Here is a 21,807-nt window from a genome sequence, read left to right on the forward strand (position 1 = left end):
AAATGAAATTTAACATGTGCAAACTACTTTCAGAGCATATCAAGCAGAAAGAGAATCTAAAATTTTTTAGATTAAAAAGTAACTCAGCCTATTTTATCTTATTCTATTCTAGCTGCTGTGAGTTGTCAGAGAAAGGCACAGTGGGAATACTAGTACATGTCAGTTCTTGTTACTCCACTGGGTTGGGACTAGGAAATCATATGTTGGAACAATGGTCTAAAGATCAGACAGAGAAGGCTCCCTTATTTGGCTGTTCCTGTCTTTTGCTGCATTTGGAAATTTACAGACTTGAGGCCAAATACGTAATGCTTCAGGAATAAAAGAAAGCTCAGAGTCCATTCAGTAATGTGACTAAAATTTTTGCTAACATGTATTGGTTTAATGGCATGCAGGAGAATTCTGTTAAGTATTTAAATTCCATTACCTCCATTCAAGGTTACAGTAGACCTGATGGTGGGTACTAGTATTGTGCTTCTTTACAGAATGGTTACAGAACTTCCTCAAGGTCTTTTAGCATGAGTGGGGAAGCTGGAGTCAGAATTCAAGTATTTCTAATTCTTATGGCTGCTAATCAAAAACTATTTTCTATTAGAGCAGTTATTTGATCTAATTTAAGAGTCAATTTAGAAAATTAGTTAAAAGATATAATGATGTCTTCTAAAAATTTATTAAACTAATTAATTATTTTGGTATATAATATATACAATTTCCTTATTGCTCAGAAAACATGAAAGAACTATATTTAATTTATCTTAAAGGAAAACTTATAGATTTTTTTTCTTTCAAATATTTTTGAGCTATTGATTCTAGAGGAGATAGAAGCAAGTGATCTAAACCAAAAATTAAGCAAGTCAGGATCTCTAAATCTTTAATACTGACTTCCTCACCCCCTTTGACAAGATAAGCCCCATGGGGAGGCATTAAAACTATAACTATTTTCTTTAATCTTCAAAATAGTGGTAAGCCTACTGATCCATCAATTCTAAAAAAGCAATAACAACATAGCATGACTTAAAACCATGCAGACTAATAAATCTTCTAATACAACAAGCTCTTCCTGCTCCTGTTAGGTGGTTTTAAAATTTCTGATTGACTACTTCTGGTTAAAAGATCCTCACTGACTTAAGCAAAATCAATTATATTGTTGAATAGATCCTCACAATTGCCAACATTTATTGAATGTTTCTGTCAGGTACTAAACTGGCCAGATTTATTTAGTGTCAAATATGTACTGAATACCTACTAAGTTCCAGACAGTTATAGGGGTACTAAGGATTCAGCAATGAGCTAAATAGAGGCCCTAGACTTATCAGGCTTCTATTTTATCATTTAATCAACAGAATACTTACAAGATGGGTACGATATTTGGTAACATTATTTGTCTTCCTTTTATAAATGAGGAAGGAGTGTTAGAGGTTTTTTTCAAAGCCACAGCTATTATAACATACTAGAGGCCCAATGCACGAAATTCATGCAAGGGGCTTGGTCTTCACAGCCACGGCCACTTGCCTCGGCCCTTGCAGCCCTGGCTTTGTCCAGAAGGACATCTGGAAGGTTGTCTGGAAGGATATCCAGAAGGTCATTTGGCTATCCAGTCTAATTAGCATATTATGCTTTTATTATTATAGATGTGTGTGTATAAATCAGTGTTCCAGTATGTTCTGTTAAATGTAACAGTATATTTTCAAATCCCAATATAACTCATTATCTTTAGGGGAGACATTAGGCATTTCTTATACCACTAGGAGGATAAACCAATCATTTGTTAGTTTCCTTGTAATATGAAATAAAGGTTATAATAAAATAAAGTTTTCAAATAAAGATTTGAAAACTCCAGTTTGTGATATTTTTTTTAAAATTTCAATGAGCCAGAAGAGGGTATTTTGGATTTATGAAATGAATTCTGCATTTATTTTTATATATATTGTATTGTTTTACTTTTACTATTTACCATTTTGGAGAAAAACCAACTTCTATAAAGTAAAATGCTTCTGTTTTTAATATACTGCTCCTCAAGGTTCTTGGATAATATAATAAATCCAACCAAGAAACATCACCTATCTAAATATATAAAAGGCTAACATGCAAAGTGTCCCCTCAGGAGTTCGACCAGGAGACCGGGAGTTCAATCGCTCATTATGATGTGCGCTGACCACCAGGCAATGGTACAGAACAAAGGAAGGCCCTGTGGCCAGCAGCTGGGAGCCAGGAAATGAAGGCCCTGGCTGGCAGCCAGAAGACAGTGATCAGCTCTGATAACTGGCCAGGTCTAGGGACCCTACCTGTGCATGAATTTTGTGCACCAGGCCTCTAGAATATGTATATTCACACAAATAGAGACAGACTTTCCTAAAGCTTTTTGAATGGATGACATTCAGAGAAAAGTAGAGGTTATAATAAGTATCTGCTACAAATCTCAGAAAACAAAGAGATGATGCTAACAGAGGGAACTTATGTCTTTTAATGGTGCCATTGCAAAAGCTTCACCATGATTCCTTAATAGTTTTAAAAACAAGACCATAAAATGACTACAAGCCAAATTCTTATTTTTAAAAAAGTAAATTACAAATGCAAGTACTGTAGTTCTGTTTCTACCTCTGTAATAGACAGCCCCTAAAATCATTCTGCATTCTGGTATTCAATCTCTTGTGCATTCCCCTCCCCTCATGCCAATGGACCTAGTGATATGCTTCTAATGACAAAAGCAATGGGATATCACTTCCATGATTATATTACTCTGTCTCTCTCCCTCCCTCACTCTACTATCTTACATTTCTCTCTCTCTCTCTCTCTCTCTCTCTCTCTCTCTCTCTCTCTCTCTCCCCCCTCTCTCCCTCTCTCCCTCTCTCCCTCTTGCTATTTTGCTCTAGAGAAGTCAGATGTCATGTGAGCTATCCATATGGAAGGCCCATGTGGCAATAAGTTATCACCAGCAAGAATCTGATCTGGCAACAGCAAATTGAGTGAGTTCAAAAGCAGATTCTCCCCAAGTTCAGCCTTGAGGTAACAAGATCTCAGATAGATGAAAACTATTTGCATTTTACAAGTTTTTCTCTGCAGAACATCTGGCTCAGCAAACACCTTTCCCTCTTCACAGAAAACTCAAGACATAAAGCCTTCGGGATACAATTATAAACATCTCTAAACCTGAAACATACTTAATGAACTCAAGATTATCCTTTTAAAACTATAAGCAAGCTTCATTAAGTGATTTCATAACAATACTAAAATTTCACAATAAGATGTAGTGAAATTCCCAAAATCAGTAAATTGTTTTAATTATTTTTTTCAAATTATAAAAGAAAGTTTCTTTAGAAAGACACAGAGGTAGAAAAGGTGAGCCAGCTAGGCTGCGTGGGCTCAGAAAAGGAGTTACAGAGGCAAAAGAAGGGCACTTGGAGCTTAGGAAAAGAAAGGCAGAGAAAGCAAAGGAGAGGAGGGAAAGCCTGGGTCTAATGCAGAGAGAGAAAGAACGTGCCTAACAATTTTAATATTCTATTTTATGTTGGCAAAACGTGCATGCAAGCTACTCTTCTGTACTTCGTTAATGAGACCATTTTGCAATTCCAGCTCCCTTGAGTTTTTAGTTAGGTTTGCAATCCCCATAGGCATTGACTAGAGTGAATTTTAATTACTATACGATGTGCTTCATTTGCTAAGCAAGGAAGAGAAAATATACCTGTTTATCTCTTCATTAGAGATGAATGTCAAACCCAGAAGCCCTTTAGGTCATACTCCCTAGTTACTGATTCACTTAAATGAGGGCATGAGTAATTTTTGAGGCCAGTCTTTGGTTTGTTCTGACCTTAGGAGGTAAAAGAATTGAGAAGGAGAGTAAAAGTAAATAACCTCTCTCAATGATTGATTTACCCAGGGTTTTAGCTATAATCTGTGAAAGGTTGACAATTACACTAGAGAAATATTTAAGAATTTCCATTTACAATAGCACCAAAAGATAAAATATTTAAAAATAAATTTAATAAAACAATTGCAATGCATGTATACCAAAAACATTATTCACAGATATTAAGGAAGATTTAAATGGACAGACATCCCATGTTCATGGATTGAAATATTTCATATTGTTAAATAGCAATACTCCCTAAAAGGACCTAGAGATTAAATGCAATGCCTATCAAAACCCCTAAATGTCCTTTTGGGGCAGAAATTTACAAGCTAATCTTGAAATTTACATGAAAATTCAAGGGATCCAAATAACTAAAACAATATAGAAAGGCAGGATGATTCAAACTTTCCTATTTCAAAATTTACTAAAAAGCTGCCATAATCACAACAGTGTGGTACTAGCATAAGGCAAGAGATTTAGATCAGTCCAAATTGAGAGTTCAAAATTAAACCTTTATATTTATGTTCAATTGATCTCTTACAACAATGCCAAAACAGTTACTTATGAAAAAGATAGTCCTTTCAATAAATAGTGCTGGAGTGATTGGATTTCTACATGCAAAAGGAAAAAGTTAAGCCCTTCATCCCCTATACAAAATTAAGTCAAAATGAGTTAGCAACCTAATTGTAAAAGATAAAACTATGAAACTCTTAAAAAAAAATGGGTGTAAATGCTTATGACCCTGGATTACACGGTTTCTTAGATATGACACCAAAAAACACTAAGTAAAATAAAAAATAAATAAATGGAATGCTTGCTTAATGACAGGTTATTTCAAAGGGAAAATGATAGTCCTTTCAATAGTTCTGGAATAATTGGATAATCTTAATACAAGAAAATTATATTCATTCACCTTTATCTTACAACATATATGAAAATTAACTCCAGCTATGTAATTAAACATGTATCTAAAAATAAAGGCAAATATTATATAACTTCTGCAGAAGTGTTTATGCCCTTGGAGTGGATACAGCTATCTTTGATAGAACACAAAGAGTATAAACTGTAAAATAAAAAAATTGATAACTGGACTTTGGAAGTTTAAAACATTGCATCTTCTAAAAATACTATGAACAAAATTGAATCTTGAGACACATGTTGAGAGAAAATATACAGATAAATATACAGGGGGCAAAAGAAGGTTTACAGTTGTGAGTACGTGAGTTTATTCTTATATTATCTATTAATTACTACATTGTTTATTATTATTAAGCTACTTTTGCCCACCCCTGTATATTATAAATGATATGGGCCCAGAATTTATAAAGAACTTTTACTAATTCATATTAAGACAAGCAACCTAATAACAAAATGGACATAGATGTGTACAAGGGATTTTACCCAAAAAAATATATTAAAGTGGCAAATAAGCACATAAAAATATTCAATATTATTAGTCATTAGGAAAAGGCAAATTAAAAACACAAAGTGATGCCTCCAAACGCCCACTAGAATAGCTAAAAGTAAAAAGACTCACAATACTATCTTGGTAGAGATGTGGAGGAATTAAAACTCACATACACTGTTGGTGCTACTGCAAAACTATATAGTCACTTTGGAAAATAGTCCATCAGATTCTTATAAAGTTTAACTTATGACATTAAATATACAACTACCCTGTGGTACTTAATTTCTAGAAATTTCTTAAAGAAAATTAAATATGTGTCCATGCAAAGACTTATACATGAATGTCCATACCATGGAATACTACTCGACAGTAAAGAAGCTACTGATACATCCAACAGCATAGATGTGTCTTGAAAGCATTTTTCCAATTAAAAAAAATAACCTCAGACATAAAAGACTACATTCTATGTGATTCTCTATGTATGAAATTCTAGAAAAGGCAAAAGTGTAATAATAGCAGAAAGCAAATCACAGGTTGCCTATGGCCAGGGGTTAGAGAGAACATTCTGCAATGACAGAAATGTTCTATGTCATGATTTTTCTGCATCACTATATAGTTACCAAAACTCATCAAGTTATATACTTAAAATTGGTGAATTTCAATAAGGCTGATTTAAAAGTACATACAAACCATCCCAATATTGAATTAGAATCTAAAGGTGGTGAGGCCCAGGAAGCTGACATTTTTTAAAACCTCCCTAGGTTTATAATATAGGCAGATAAGCAGCTATGAAGCAACTCGGCCATCAGTGCCCAATTCTGGCAATAGCAAGATGTAGGAGTTGATCAGCCCTGGGCAACTCTAGACTCAGAGATGTCTGAAGCTGAATCTGTCACAAGTTCAACGCTTCCCACACTGCACCTCGATTCGTCGGAAAAGTGGGACATGACTATGTTTTCAGAGGGCAGGTCGATAGCCCAGTCTGGGCATCAGGAGAAGACAGAAAGCAGAGTTGCAAATAGTGTTTATTACTATTACTGCTGCTTTTATTGCTATTGCTATTTACTAATCTCAGATGTACTTTTACTTTAAAACAAAAATCGTGAAAGTATATAAATTTCAAGAAATAAAAAAATAAATAAATGACAGAGGTAAAGGTGGGATGACAAGTTTTCATTTTATCTTCCCTTGCAAATCTGTCCTGTCAGCAATTCATTAAGAGTGAATGCCATCCGAGTGCAAAGCAGGGATGTAGGCATCCCAGAGTAATGGTTCTGAAACTTAACTCATCTTTAATGCTTTAAAGGAAAAAGACCAGGAAGAAGATCCAAAGTCCCTCATCAAGAAATTCTATTGATATCCTGGAATGAGATTCAGAAATCTGCAATTTAAATGCCCCCTCCCTGCAGCTTCTGGTGTGCAGCTTGGTTGGGAATCGACTGACATAGCAACTATGAAAATGTATTAAGATAAATTCCCTGTTGTCTTGGATCAGTCTCAAACACAAACTGGGCTAAATCACAATGACCTCCTTTTTCATCCAAACTGAGCCAATGCAGAAGGCACCTGAAGTCCTTTTCTTCCATGTCTCTAATACTCAAAAGGCAAGTAGAGATCATGCTAGTAGAGTCTCACTTTTCAGATGTCTGTTATTTGAGACATGGAAATATGTGTTGGTATGAAGCAAGGGTTAAACATCACTTAATTGAATGCAAACCATCTGTTACAGATATTGTATTATAGAATTATACCCCTGAAACCTATATGATTTTATTAGCCACTGTCACCTCAATAAATTCCATATAAAAATAATACAAAAAAATCCTTAATTTTTAAAATAATTATTATGGAAATCCTGAGCATTTGTGTGGCTGAGATCTAGTCTCAGAATACCTTTTAATACCCTACAAATACTGTTTATTCTCCAGAGTACCTGAGCTAAATCCCTCTGCTTCCCTAGGACACATTTCTTGTCGGCCTTTTCTAACAGTGTAAGCTTCCATAAAGCGCTCATGAACCCGCCTTTGGAGCAGGAGTCTTTTAAGGAAGGTATGGACTATTAACAGGTTAGTAAGCACTTTTTGCCCTTGGGAATGTAGAGAAAACCAAGTTATGGATCTGTAAGTTGTGAGCATCACATGTCCTAAAATAATCATCAGCTTTGTTAGACTCTTGACTATAATCCACTTTGGAGGATGTCACATTTCACTGAAACTCCACGTTTACTTAATGTAACATAACCTTTGCAATTCTGCCTGAAAGCTGCAAACTTTAGATATATTTACTCATTTTTTCATAATGAAAACATTGGATCTGAAATAACTAGTTTTCATTCAAAAAATAAGTGTGTGAAATATAACACCATGGTATATCATCTTATGTTTCAAGAGTAAATAGGTCACTTTTCCAAATATGTGTTCAGGTCCTGGAAGAAAAAGCCCCTCCCCCCAAAAAATTACATTATAAAAACCAAGTATTTTCTTTATTTAAAATGAAACTATAGCCTTTTTTCCAGATAAAAGCAATCGCTTCATTCCAATCATTTGTTAAATATGTGCTTAATGCTGTTTGTTTCCACTAAAAAAAATCATGGTGTTAGGATTTTAATGGATCAAGTTTTAGACGCTGGGGGCAATTTCTCTGCAGTGACAGATAATGGAAAGTGTGTCTATTGGATGAGAAGATAACAGAATTAGGAGAGATGACAGATAAAGCAGCACACACCGATAAGGGATAGGCATTTGAAATGCAAGGACCATGTACTTATAATTGGATTGACCAGGATATAGTAGGGAGAGGCAATAAAATAGAAAGGCATTGACCTAATTATTTTTATGGGATGTTTACTTTGTACAGTGGAGACATTAGAAGATGTAGTAATAATTCAATAAAAGGGGCTAAGAAATATATAATTAAATATGGTATAACTATTTGATAGACTTAGTATATCTATATATTTATATCTATATTATATACTTAGTATATCTAATCAAATACTCTTAACAGGGTAGAATGTAAACCTACTATAAGGGCTTTCCAAGATGAGGAAACCAGGGAAGAAGCCCAGGATAATGCCAACACTAGGCATAGTACTAAAGCCAGAAATCTTTCACTCACCGTCAGGGTAAACCATGTGTTTAGGGGAGCAGAGGTCCCCACAAAGGACCGACCACTGACACTCAGCTATGGTTTAAGAGGCAAGTAGGTACTTTGTGATTAGACAAATACAACAATCTGAGAGATTGGCAAACATTAGTTTCATGCTTACTGATGAATTCTACAGGTACAGGCTGATTGAAGAGCATCAACCCTTACCATACTAGGTAAAACTTACTGATCCTTGAATATGAAAGCCACCTACTAGAATATGAAGCCAGCGGCTCTCTTTATGACTCTTCAATCTTTCGGACATATTTACTGAATAGTGACCATATCAAAACACTGTGCTAGGCATGATGGAAAAACAAACAAGTATGTGAAACCTGGTACCTATCATTGAGGTCATAACTTGATATATATGTATATAATTATGTTATAGAATAGCTCTAAATTTGAATCTTATTTCCATTACTAAATTTAGAACTTTGAGGTAATTGTTTACTTCTCTTTCAACCTTTCAAGGTTGTTGTTAGAATGGATATATCATATATTAATATCCTTATTCATACCAAAACCTTGATAAATAGTAGTTTTTATTATGTGTTCATACACCTAAACTATGCTCACTTTCACTTTCTTCAAGTAGAAGAAGGATATAGGAATTAGAACAAGTCTATCAGTGAATTATTAGAATTTTGATAATTATAATTTAGGACTTCAGAGAAATATTACCCATTTATTCCAAATTGGCTTCTATATAAATAGAATTCCATAGATGTAGACTGGTGTGCAAACAGAGAATGGTTTCATGGATTCTCATGCTAAAATTAAAAATAAAGAGCTTGAAAAGAATGGCCCTTTACTGAGTTATCATATAAAACATTTATTACTAGTAGAGAACTAAAGAGGATTCAAAGAAATAGAGAATAATTAGAAATATAAAATAGTTTTCTCACAGAGATAATTCAATTAGTTTCCCAAAGACAATAACAATAAAATAAATCTCCAGAAGAAAGGAAAAACTGAAGGGAAAGTAAGGGTAATGACATCTCTTAAACCAAACAATAAACTAAGCACACAGTATAACTTAGTGATTAAGAGCATGGATTCTGAAGTCAAATTGCCCAGATTCAAATCCCAGCTCTGGCGCTGCAGTTCTTTGTGGCAAGTTCTTTACATCGCTATGCATCAATGTGAGAAAAATATTAGTAACTATCTCACTATATTGTTTTGGTAAGTAAACAGTTAACATATAAAAAGTGCTTATAACAGTGCCTGGCATATGGTAAGTCCTATCATCATCACAGTCATCATTGCCATCATTATTAAAATCATAACACTATATATATATATATATATATATATATATATATATATATATATATATAGTGGTGAGCACAATTTTAAGAAGTATCACAAAAGAGGAAATTTCATACAGCTAAGAAAGGATGTTCTTTTGCATGATTATTACTTTTGCAAGTAAGTTAGTTAACTTACTTGATGACAATACCATGCCAATTTGTCCAAAATCAAAGGTTTGATTTCCTGTGAGTCTGCTGGCTACATTCCGCGACCTCAGATTAATACACTAGCACTATATTCAGTGAGTTTTTCTGGTTTTAACAAGGTGACTAGTGAGAAATGTAAATTCATAAATAATTTTACCAAAAAATCAATCTGTAGTTACATTCTCATTGATCATAGTTTGGTCATATAGTCTTTATATATTATAAATTCTAGTACTGGAAAAGTACTTAAAGATAATCTGGAGCCATGTCATTAATTTTTGTAAAAACTAAATAGACTTGCTTGGACCCTGTGGCTCAGTTGGTTAAGCATTGCCCCATGCACCAAGAGGTTGCTGGTCCAAGTCCCTATCAGGGCACATGCCTGGGTCGCAGGCTCAATCCCAGTAGAAGGCATGCAGGAGGCAGCTGATAGATGTTTCACTCTCATTGATGTTTCTATCTCTCTCTCCTTCTCCCTTCTTCTCTCTCTAAAAATCACTGAAAACATGTAAAAAAAATAAATAGACTTAGAGACAAAAATGTAACTTCACAAGATCACTTTGAAGAAAGAGCAAGAACCCTTAGCCCATATTTTATTGAGTTTTGCTTTATTTTTCAAATATCCTACATTCATTACATATAGAATGCTTTTGTTATATATGAGAAATTCCTACTTAAAAATATATTTCTGTAGTTATAGTTTATTATTCTATTATAAAGAACTCAGTCCCAATGACAGAATGTGGGACTTTGTTATGATAAAAATGGGAAGCTATGTTATGGTAGTGAGTGTGTAAGGTAAAGATTAACATCAACTGACTTAAATTTGTAAAAGACCACTTTGCCTTAAAAATAGATGGTGGGGAGAAACAAGGATCATTTAGGAGATTATTTCAATAACCCACATGAGAGATGATGGTGCTTGGACCAGGATGATAGCAACAAGAGTGGCAATAAGTTGTTGAAGTCTGGATATGTTTTGATGATAACATCAACAACATTTCCTTCTATGTTGGATGTGAAATGTGAGAGGGAAGAAGCGTCATGGAGACAAGAAAATATAAATCTTCATTCAGAAAGTTCTAATTTTTTAAATTAAATGTCTCTTATAATCTTCATCATGATTTACTTACCTTTACCTCTTTGAAAAAAGGTTCATCACCATCTACACAATACAGTCTTGTGAATCTGGAAGCAGCCAAAATTATGCATTGTATTGTCAAAGAAACTAAACAATGGCTCCTGGCCTCAAAGGAGTTTATCATTTGGTAAACGAAAACCCCTTTAAATAGGAGGGAGATATATTTGGATAGCATTACAAATGTAGCTCAAAATTGAAAATTGGTGTTAAACCAGAATGCTCTGGATATGTCTGCTGAAATGAGGTAACCACGCCCACCAACTGTCCACGGGAATGAGGGACAGAGGAGCAGTTAGTGTAAAATTCATCTTCACAAGAAGTGGCGAATCAAGCATCTGACAGGAAGACTACTTCTAGGCATGGTGTAGTGTTAACCACTTGGCTTTGTCCCCTGCTCAGCTCCTCATGGACTCATATCTCTCCCAGGGAAGAAATAGAGCTGTGAACAAAGAATGAAGTAAAAGTTGTTTTCCCCAAAATCCTCTTGGATATGAGAGTAAAAGCCAATACCACACTGAGAGACCTCATGGAACATAGCCCAGAAAGGCAGAGAAGCGCCACGTGTAGCATAACTTTGGTATCTCAAAGGCTCCATGCATCGTAGGCCATAACCATTGGTGCAGGGAGCAGTGTCCTCAGAAACTCAGACGTTCATTGTGTTGCTGCTTCCCCAGGATGTGTCAGAACAACCCAGCAGGGGTGGGACAGAAAACAAAAAGAGGAGTGAAAGAAGTAGATATCACATGTAGCTCACTTATTTATGAGCAAGCACACGTGAGAATCTCAGAAATACTTGCATGAGCTCAGCTGCATTGTCAGCAGGAGAGGTTAACTACATTACCATCATTGACCAGCTTTTAAATAATAATGGTGAAATGAGTTCTTTATACTCCAATTACTCACTGCAGCATTTTGAGTAATTGTATTTCACAATTAAGCAGTCTGTCTACCCGAAAAGCTCACATATTTGCTACTTCTGTTCAAGACCTCCAGAACCCACGTAGATAGCCTCTTCAGGGATCTTAAAGAGAATGAATACTGCAAAACAGACCATTGTTCTTTTGAAAATGGTAAATATGAGATTTTTTAAAAAGCACCTTTATAAAAGCAGTCATTCTATAAAAACAATTTAAAAGGCTGACTATCTGCAGGCCATCTGTCCTGGTATATATATAAGAACCTTATTTTTCATAACACTTTAACCATGCTGCTCCCATCCTTTCCAGTCATTAAGGAAATAATGTTCCTTCTTTCATGCTCCTTAAATGGCTTCACACACTGCATCATGTTGAAGCTGCCAAAATAACACCTCATGGCAGTGTAACAATTTTACCCAAATTCAATAATTTTCTTAATCTTTGTTTATATTTTGACCTTGACTCCATACTTCCGCATGCCTAGATAGAACTTTTTGTCACTTTATTCATTTAGTTGGGTTCCTGTCCTCCCATCTTCTAAAAAAAAGTCTTTGAAGTGCCCTGTGCCTCTAGTTCCAGGTGATGGTGATATTAGTCTCACTACTTTTTTCATCATTACCATAAGTGCAGGAATGGAGATGAAAGGTCCAGTGAGGATGTCCATACCACTACCACCAATTTCCTAGATAAGAGGGTCGGTGGTTGAGTATTTCAGCTGGGGAGATATGGTTGTACTCTAGCCAAGAAAGGAGAAAAGGAGATCTGGAACGTAACTGTGACAGAGTAGAAGATCCGTAAGGCTTTCATTTAAGTAAACCCAGTAGGCTCCTTGGAAAATTTTACCATTAGAAGATGGAAAATTTAACAAGATATCTGTTAGGTTACAAACTCTATGAAACTACAGTGATATGGAAGTGATTCACACACAAGTACATATGGTCTAGAAAGAAGAGCAGAGATCTTGGAACACATCACCCGCAATTCCAGAAATCGCGTACTGAAAGCATTGCTGTGCGCTACCCGTAAGTGTAAGAAATGATACTATCAAGTTGCAAAGTTCAGCTACACATTTTCATTTTCACTTAGCCAACCCTTTAAATTTTAAATCATAATATATATTTCTATAAATACTGCTGATCCCCATCCACTGGTACCTGTTAAGATTTCTGTGCTTATAAAGTATGAAGAGTGTGTGTGTGTGTATTCGGGGTGAGATGAAAGGGGTGGGAAGCAAATGGGAAGAATAATTCTCTGGGATAAAACAGTCTGGCAACAACTTTCCATCCTTTTCTGAAATAGCCTTATCATCTTGTCATCTACTGGGCAACTCTTTTCTATCAGGAAAATGACAATAGCCCCACTCTCAGTGAGAAGACGAAAGAGGGGGAGGAGGAGGAGGGGGAGGAGAAGGGAGACAGAGAAAGAGAGAAGAGATTGAGAGATTTACCTTCCGATGAGTGAGAACTCGCCTACCACGCCCAGGCGCCGCATGGCACTCAGGAGTCCCCGGACCGTCATGCCTTCGCAGAAGCAGACCACCACTCTCGCCTTGGGGAGCCGTTCTCGGAGCTTGCGCAGGAGTCGGTCGAAGCTCTTCTCCCCAGCATTGCTGTAGATTTTGTCTGAATGGGCGATGCAGAGACCTTCCTGGGCAGCCAGCTCTTTGAAAGCGTCCATTCCACTCTCCCCATAATTCCCTGTCCAAAAAACAATCAGCAGATGTTCAAGACAACCTGGCAGCAGCCGCACTCACACCTGGAATAAGGATTCCCTGGTCACTGGGAATGGAGAGGACAGACTGACCAAATAACTTGTCAATGTACCTGGGACTGAAAGAAGATCTGGATGGATCAAGGAGTGTGATCAAACCATCAACCCTGAAAATAATGAGAAACTATCTAACTAGGGCATCCACAGTGAAACAAGTTTTGATAAATGAAGGCCTGCTGCCCTATTTTATAATCATGATTAATAGTGGCTGTCCCAAATTTTAGCACTGTGGGAGAGATCAGCGCATTGTGGTAGGAGGTCAAATAGCACAATGAGAAGGCCTGTTCCTTTGAGGGCTTGCTTCCCAGGCAGCCTGGTTAAGAGGTAGACACTTATGGTGACAGCAAGCCCTGCCACATTTCCATGAAGAGGGAGTAAGCAAAGCAAACGGAATACCTGGCCAGGCCAGACTAAGCAGACAAGAAATACATACAGAGTTCAGTCAAAATCCAACACCCTCTGATGAAGTGATAGGGCTATGGGAGATTTGGCCTTCTGTTTTGATTTTTATGTTAATGTCATTGCTATAATAAAATATACTTTAAAAAACTAAGAACTCATAGAAATCAATGAAATAAAACAAGTATCACATTGTGTCAGTTCCCCATCTCTCAGTCTCACTGATACCTGTAGGCCCCGCCTTAGTGTCCTTTATAGCTCTACTCCTTTCCCTGAGTTGATACCCAGTTAGATGATTCAATACAATGTCCCCCAGTTTCTCAACTCCCTCCATCCAGTATTTCCTATAACCCAACTATTTCTACTTTTGACTTTGTTATCATAAATGTCACTAATATCTCTGAATGTGGCTGTCAAATATTCCAGACTTTATCCCTTCTTATCTTTCAAGCTCATATATTCTAATACCCATTCTCTAGCACTCATTCTACCTCACAGAAACCTCAAATCCATTTACCTCAATATGCTTCTTTCCATCCTGCCTCTCATTTGCCTCATAGTCTAGTTTAGATTTTATAGCCCATCTTCCTTAGCACTCCCTTGAAAACTTTTTCACTCCCTTGTGTTTCCTTGACAAAACCCTAATGCTAGTTAAACCCAGCCATTCTCCTAGTCCATGTTTACACCTAAACGTGGCTGAAAAAAACTCATAACCTTGATGACTAGCTTTATTTAAAAATTATGAGCATAGCCTGGTCAATGTGGCTCAGTGGTTGAGTGACAACCTATGAATTGGGAGGTCACGGTTTAATTCTGGTCAGGGCACATGCCTGGGTTTCAGGCTCAGTCCCTAGTAGAGGGTGTGTTGAAGGCAACTACGCAACTATTCTCTCTCATTATTGACGTTTCTATCTCTCCCTCTCCCTTTCCTTTCTCTCTGAAATCAATAAAAATATATTTTTTAAAAAAGAAGCAACTGGAGATGTTATTGTTGTGTTTTAATTATGAGCATACATACCAAAAGGGGCACTCAACAATGCAAGGATATAGTAATACATCTCCAATGTAAATAAATTTTCCTAGTCTCTAACATGATTATTTTATCCTTGCTTTTCTCTCATCAAATCTCTAAACAACTGACCTTACCTCTAACCTTCATCACAGCTGGGGCCTTGATTTCATATTTCAGTAAGAACACAGAAACAATCAAACTAGAATTAATTCAGTTATATACCACAACATCTATGAAACTTTATTCATTGGTACTCATATTTGCTAGCATCCCTCCTACTGCAAATTTGAAGTGCTTCTGCCTCAGGATAGAGCTGACTTCTGCTCATGAATGAAGTCCCATCACTATTAAAGGACTTTCTTTTGATATTGTCCCCTCTCTTTTGTAAAATAAATTTCCCCTTCTAATGGTGCCAATAAAAAAAAATACTCATGCCCAACTGGTGTTGCTTAGTAGTTGAGCATTGACCCATGAACCAAGAAGTCCCCAGTTTGATTCCTGGTCAGGGCACATGCCAGAGTTTCAGGCTCAATCCCCAAGGTGGGGTGTGTAGGGCAGCAGATCGATGTCTCTCTGTCATCAATATTTCTTCTAACTATCCCTCTCCATCTCCCTTTCTCTAAAATTAATAAAAACATATTTTAAAAAATACTCTTGGACTCTTTGTTCCACTTGACTCATCACCTCATTCACTACTGTTCACAGCAATAATTGTTGCCTAGATCTATGTATTTGCTTCATCATCTCTCAGTCTCTCCTTGACCTTCATTTCCATCACTTCAGAATACTTTTTGTCAAACTCTTCTCCTGTCAAGGTCACCAATATTTTCCCTGTTGCCATATTTTATGATCTGTTGTCTGATTTAGTCTTCATGAACTACTCAGCTGCATTCAACAGCTGGCTGCACCCTCCTTGAAATACTTTTTCCTCTTGGTTTCTGTGACACAGCCTCTCAAGGTTTCCTCACCACTTACTGACTACTCCTGAATGTATTTGCTAGATATTCTTATTCTTTCAATCTCTAGATAATGTCATACCAGGAACAGCCCTGGGAAACTTTCTCTTCTATAGTCTCATGAAGTAACCCTCATTCAGTCACATTCCTTCAAATACCATTTGAATACCATGGTTGAATCTTAAATATAGATCCTCGGACTAGATTGCCATTTGGAGAAAAATATTTGTACATTCAATTGCCTACCTGACATTTGTATCCACTTACAGACATTTCAAACTTATCTGAAATAGAATTTTTCCCTCTCAACCTTGCAAAACTGCTCCTTCTAGACATCTCCTATTAGTAAATAGTGCATTACCTAGCAGTTTGTTCAATAATAAAATTTAGGAACTGTTTGGGCTTCTTCTTCTCTTCTATTGCTGATTAATTCCTATAGACTCTCTCTCTAAAATGTTCCTAACTCTTTTCTTTGTTTCAATCTTTGCCACCTTAAACCAAGTGTCTTAGGTTAGGTTCCCTAAAAACAGAGCTGAGGTAAAAATTCTTGTTCAAATGACTTATTGAAGAGGAGAGAAGCAAGAGAATGACAGGAAGGAAATGCCAAGCAAAAATGTCATCTCAGCGAGAGACGTCAAGCTGAGCTTGATTCCACAAGAAAGTGCTAGAGCACAAATTAATAATACTCAGTGTTGGCAAAACACAAATGCATTCAATTTTGGAGAAAGCAGGTCAAACTTTTGGTGGACAACTTAGAAGCAGTTTTCAAATTTTGTCAAGATAAATATCATATAAATACAGCAATTGTTAAGTCAAAATAATTTCAAAAGAATATCATCCCTCCCTTCCCCCCACCAAAAAAAAAGGACGTACGACTTAAATCTCAGTTTCTGTAAAAATTTCATGGGCATTGTAATAAAACCTAATTAAGATGCTCCTATATTTTTAAAAATAAAGTGTTCTTGTATCTCTTTGTTTATAACAGAAATTATCAGTTAAATGTATTTGCCTTTTAATTCAAGCATCTTTATGTACCCTAATCTAGTCCAGTAAAGCCCAAAAAGGATTCATTACCATATCACAAAATCCTCAGCTCCCTGGACTGTGGAAACACATCAAAGTTCAAGCAAGAGGCACTGACAAATTTCAAGGAAGAAACTGCAGCTGGCAAGTGGATGCCTCATCTGTCTGCAGAGAGGGGCATGGGAAGGAAGTCAGATGTCTATTTCTCACCATAAATGCAGATTCAGGAGTCTACAAGGTGCATAGACATCACAGCAAAAGGCACTGTCAGTCTGTCATAAATTGGTGTTATTAGGGGAATAACTTTACTGCTCAGGTGTCAAACTTGGGTTTCAGTCACAGAAAACTATTTTGTTCCTTTGTCAAAATACATGCAGGATAGATGAGCAACAATATATTATGCATTCAAACAAGAAAATACTTGTTTTTAAATCTAGTGAAGACCTTGGACAGAAGCAGACAAGAAACAGATACAGGGCTTACTCAAAATCCAATAACAGAACCCCTCAGGTTACAGACAAGGAAATAGAGCCACAGAGGGGGAAAAGGCTCATGAGTGGGTATGAAGCTTCTTTGTGTTAGAACTGGAACGCTTCTACATAACTTGACTCCTAGGTTGCTCTTTGTCTCTCTTAATAGCCAAAGGAATCAAGCATGTATATTTTCATAATCCAGAAGACTGTCTGCATAGGTCAATAGGTTTTATGAAATATTAGTCCCAATTTCTTTATTAATATGTTTTTATTCTGATATCAATTCTTTATTACACAAATTGATAGAGAGCTGAGTAACATGCATTGGACCATATTTAAACTAGCTATTTCTCTCACTATTCCTAAAAGACCCCAAACCGATATCTAAATTTCCATGAGAGTAGCTCTAATATAGGAAGAGCAACTGTATTTTGCGAATTTTATACTTTAAAAATTGCATTCATGCCGAAACCGGTTTGGCTCAGTGGATAGAGTGTCGGCCTGTGGACTGAAAGGTCCCAGGTTCGATTCCGGTCAAGGGCATGTACCTGGGTTGCAGGCACATCCCCAGTAGGAGATGTGCAGGAGGCAGCTAATCGGTGTATCTCTCACATCGATGTTTCTAACTCTCTATCTCTCTCCCTTCCTCTCTGTAAAAAATCAATAAAATATATTAAAAAAATTGCATTCATAAACATTACATTACTTGATCGTTACAACACCATATTGTACTCATTATATTGATAACAGTGCTAGATGTAAAGACCATACAATATAGGAAGAAAACTGCCTCCAGGGAGTTTAAAATTGTGTTACTTTCATTTAGTATCAGCAGAACTAATGATATGACAAGGACTAGTTTAAGTGTCTAAGAATCAGAAAAAGCTGCCTGAAAAAGTGCCACTTGTTGGTGAGGATGTGGAGAAAAGGGAATCCCTGTGTAATGTTGGTAGAAATGCAAGTTGATATAGCCATTATGAAAAATAGTATAAGATTCTTCAAAAACTTAAAAATATATCCAGTAATCCCACTACTTGGTATATATCCAAAGGATATAAAATCAGCATCTCAAAGAGTTATCTGCACTCCCATGTTTACTGTAGTATTTTTCACAATAGCTAATATATGAAAACAACCTAAGTGTCCATCAATGGATAAATGGATAAAGAAACTATGATACTAATATGAACATGTAGAAACACACAGTGGAGTATTAGCCATTAAAAAAATTCCACCATTTGCAACATGAATGAACCCACAGGACCTTATACTAAGTGAAACAAGCCAGACAGAGAAAGACAAATACTGCATGATCTTATTTATATGTAGAATCTAAAAAAGTCAAACTTATAGAGCCAGAGAGCAGAACAGTGACTACCAGGAATTAAGGAGTGGAAAAAAAATGGAGAGATGTTGATCAAAGGTACAAACTTTGTCATAAGAGGAGTAAGCTCTGGGGATCCAATGTACAGTATAATGAATGTATACTTAATGATTTAATTATATGTAATAATATACCATTACTAATATATATATATATATATATATATATATATATATATATATATATACTTAAAATTTGCTAGGATAGCAGATCTTAAATATTCTTACCACAAAAAAAGCTAGCAATGAGAGGTGATGGATGTGGGAATTAGCTTGATTTTGGTAATCATTTCACAATATATATATGCATATCCAACAATGACATTATATCCCTTAAATATATAAAATGTTTCAAATATACCTCAGTAAATCTGGTGGAACAAAAGCAAAAAAAGTCTTTATTCTGGGTCTTCAATTATGAACAGATTTTCCACAGATAGAAAGAATGGTAGGTACATGTATTCTTTGTCTGTCTACTAGGTCATGAGCAAATCATGCCAGGCTCAAAATAAAACACTCAGCACAGAGCACACCCTCTTGTCCTCCTGTCCCACTTCCATTCTGCCACTCAGGCTTCCTCTTGCCTTTCCTGGTGTTCAGAAATTTATTTAGATACTTCTCTGTGCAGCCTTGGAAGATATACAAAGAACTGGCTCTTAATAGAACTCTTAAAAAATAAAAGAGCCATGGAATTGTAAACACCAAGACGTGATAGAGAGCTGCATATTAACATTCAATTAGCAAATAGTTTATTGAGTTCTCGACATGAAAAAACATCCCTGGGTTCTGCACTTCAAGAGTTGCCAAGAAATATTGGACACTGGCTCTGCCTTCAGTTTGATGAATATTTACTATGTGTCTAGCTCTGTACTAAAATAGCTAGCTTTCATTTAGTCATCACAACAACTCCATATAAAAGTTATCAGTCCTCTTTTACAGGCAAGGACATGAAAGCTCCAAGAGATTAAGTAACTTGCCCAAGATCATTCAGGGGTAGAACTGGGATTTCACATCTGAATTCTATACTGCCCCCTACATGGACTTACAACTGTGAAGGCATGACACAAGATTACGAAACACAGCAACAATAAGAAGCCACATAAGCTACATGTGAAATGGAAAACAGCATAATACTAAGAGAGCAGGGAGGGTCAAAGAATACCTTTGGGAAAAGTAGGAATGAAACTTGGCCTTAGAGAGTGTATGCAAGGGTCTGGTATTCAGGGTGAATGGGACTGAATGAGAATCCACAAAGGTATTTTTAGAGGCAGTGAGAAGAGAAGTCAAACTAGAGCAGAAGGTTCATGTTTTATAGCATGACATTCAATATAACGAATTTCAAGTGAAGCATCTGGCATACTACTACCAGACTGCAACATGGAAATATACTATATGTTGCTGTGTCGTAACAGATTTTATAACAGACTTTATCACTGTTATAATGTTTCCTAAACTCTAGAGTGTAAGAAAGGGAAGAGTGGAAAGTCTATAAAATATAAAATTAAAATGTGTTGAAAAATATTAATTTCTACCTCATGTAACAAAGAGATTTACAAAGAGCAAATCAAGATATTCTATAAATTAAGCTTCAACAGACCTTGTGGGAAGATTTATAAGAGAGAACATGGGGGTTGCAAAGAATCCTTATTGTTTGTAATAATAAAAGTGTTTAGATATAATAGAAATGGACATTATTGCCCATACATATACTGCCTTAATTTCTGCCTTATTTCATGCTTGCATTTCTTCCTTGGTATTCTATATAGCCTCAGGCTTCCCAATGAGCTGAAATCATTAGAGCCGTGGCCCAGTCTTTATCTGAGGTCCTGGAGACTGAATACTCTGTCTCCTGGGACGTCTTGGACAAATAAGGTAATATCCAATTTTTAAAAGAATCATGATGAGTAAATTTTCTCTCGTAGTGCATTTTAGAAACTACTGGAAATATTCAACAACAAACAATATAAGAAATTTCTTCTTTTTTTACCCTAATCCCTTGTGATGAAATACAAATATATTTCCTCTTCATTTCAGTAAAGACTGAGCTGGTTTGAGTTCTTTTTGACGGTGGGTGAGGGGGCGCGGGGAGTCTTTCCGGAAACCACAACTTAGCTTTCTCTTCAAGAGAAACAAATTTATACTTCAACATTTTGGGGCAATCTTTTAATTTGTTACTCCCACTTAAAGCATAGACAATGTGATGGCTCCCCTGACTCCATGCACACACCTGCAGTCAGCATTATGGGTCTGTCTGGTCGGGTCAGAGGTGAGTGAGTCATCCCTGGCCATAGAGGCATGCAAGAGAATTCCTATGCAAGGTCAGTGAAGGAACTACCTCACCCAGGGCAATCACAGAGGATAAAAGGGAATCATTTTACCAGCAATTTCCCTTCCTACCTACAATCATCCCAGCTTGAACAGTTTTAACATCTAAGAGGAAGAAGAAAAATTACCAAGAAGTGATTGACATGTTTGTGCAATATAATGGAAGCCAAGGAACCTTTGTCTCATCACATTTTCAGGGATGCTGTACAGATGAGTGAATGAGAGGATGACCCTCGGGGCAATCAACCTGGTTTGTGTTCTGGATCCTGGATAAGAAGATAGAGAGCCTTTAAGTGTTTTATTTAAGCTTTGATTTCCTCTTGTGTAAAATGTAGATTATAATATGCATCTCAAAGACTTATGATTATTAAATCACATGTGTTAATGATTGTAGTAAAGTTCCCAGAACAGAGAAATAATCAGGGAATTGGGCCTATTTTTACTCTCCATGTCCCTCTAAAGTTGTAGAATATAAAAATGGACATAAGACTTTAGCAGGACCTAAGAGCTTTATTTTTTATTTTTTTAAATATGCTTTATCTTTAA

At 36.2% G+C, this 21,807-nt stretch overlaps 1 protein-coding gene across 1 annotated transcript in view; it reads right to left on the reverse strand.

Moving 5' to 3' along the window:
* The window catches only part of GRM1 (glutamate metabotropic receptor 1), a 304,715-nt gene that overhangs the window by 190,647 nt on the left and 92,261 nt on the right, over positions 1 to 21,807 (reverse strand). Inside the window, exon 2 of the mRNA XM_081093945.1 lies at positions 13,368 to 13,617. Coding sequence (XP_080950071.1) covers positions 13,368 to 13,617 — 250 coding nt within the window. The remainder of the gene's footprint in view (positions 1 to 13,367; positions 13,618 to 21,807) is intronic.

This window comes from Myotis nattereri (assembly GCF_964212035.1).
Source record: "Myotis nattereri genome assembly, chromosome: 6".
Lineage (NCBI taxonomy): Eukaryota > Metazoa > Chordata > Mammalia > Chiroptera > Vespertilionidae > Myotis > Myotis nattereri.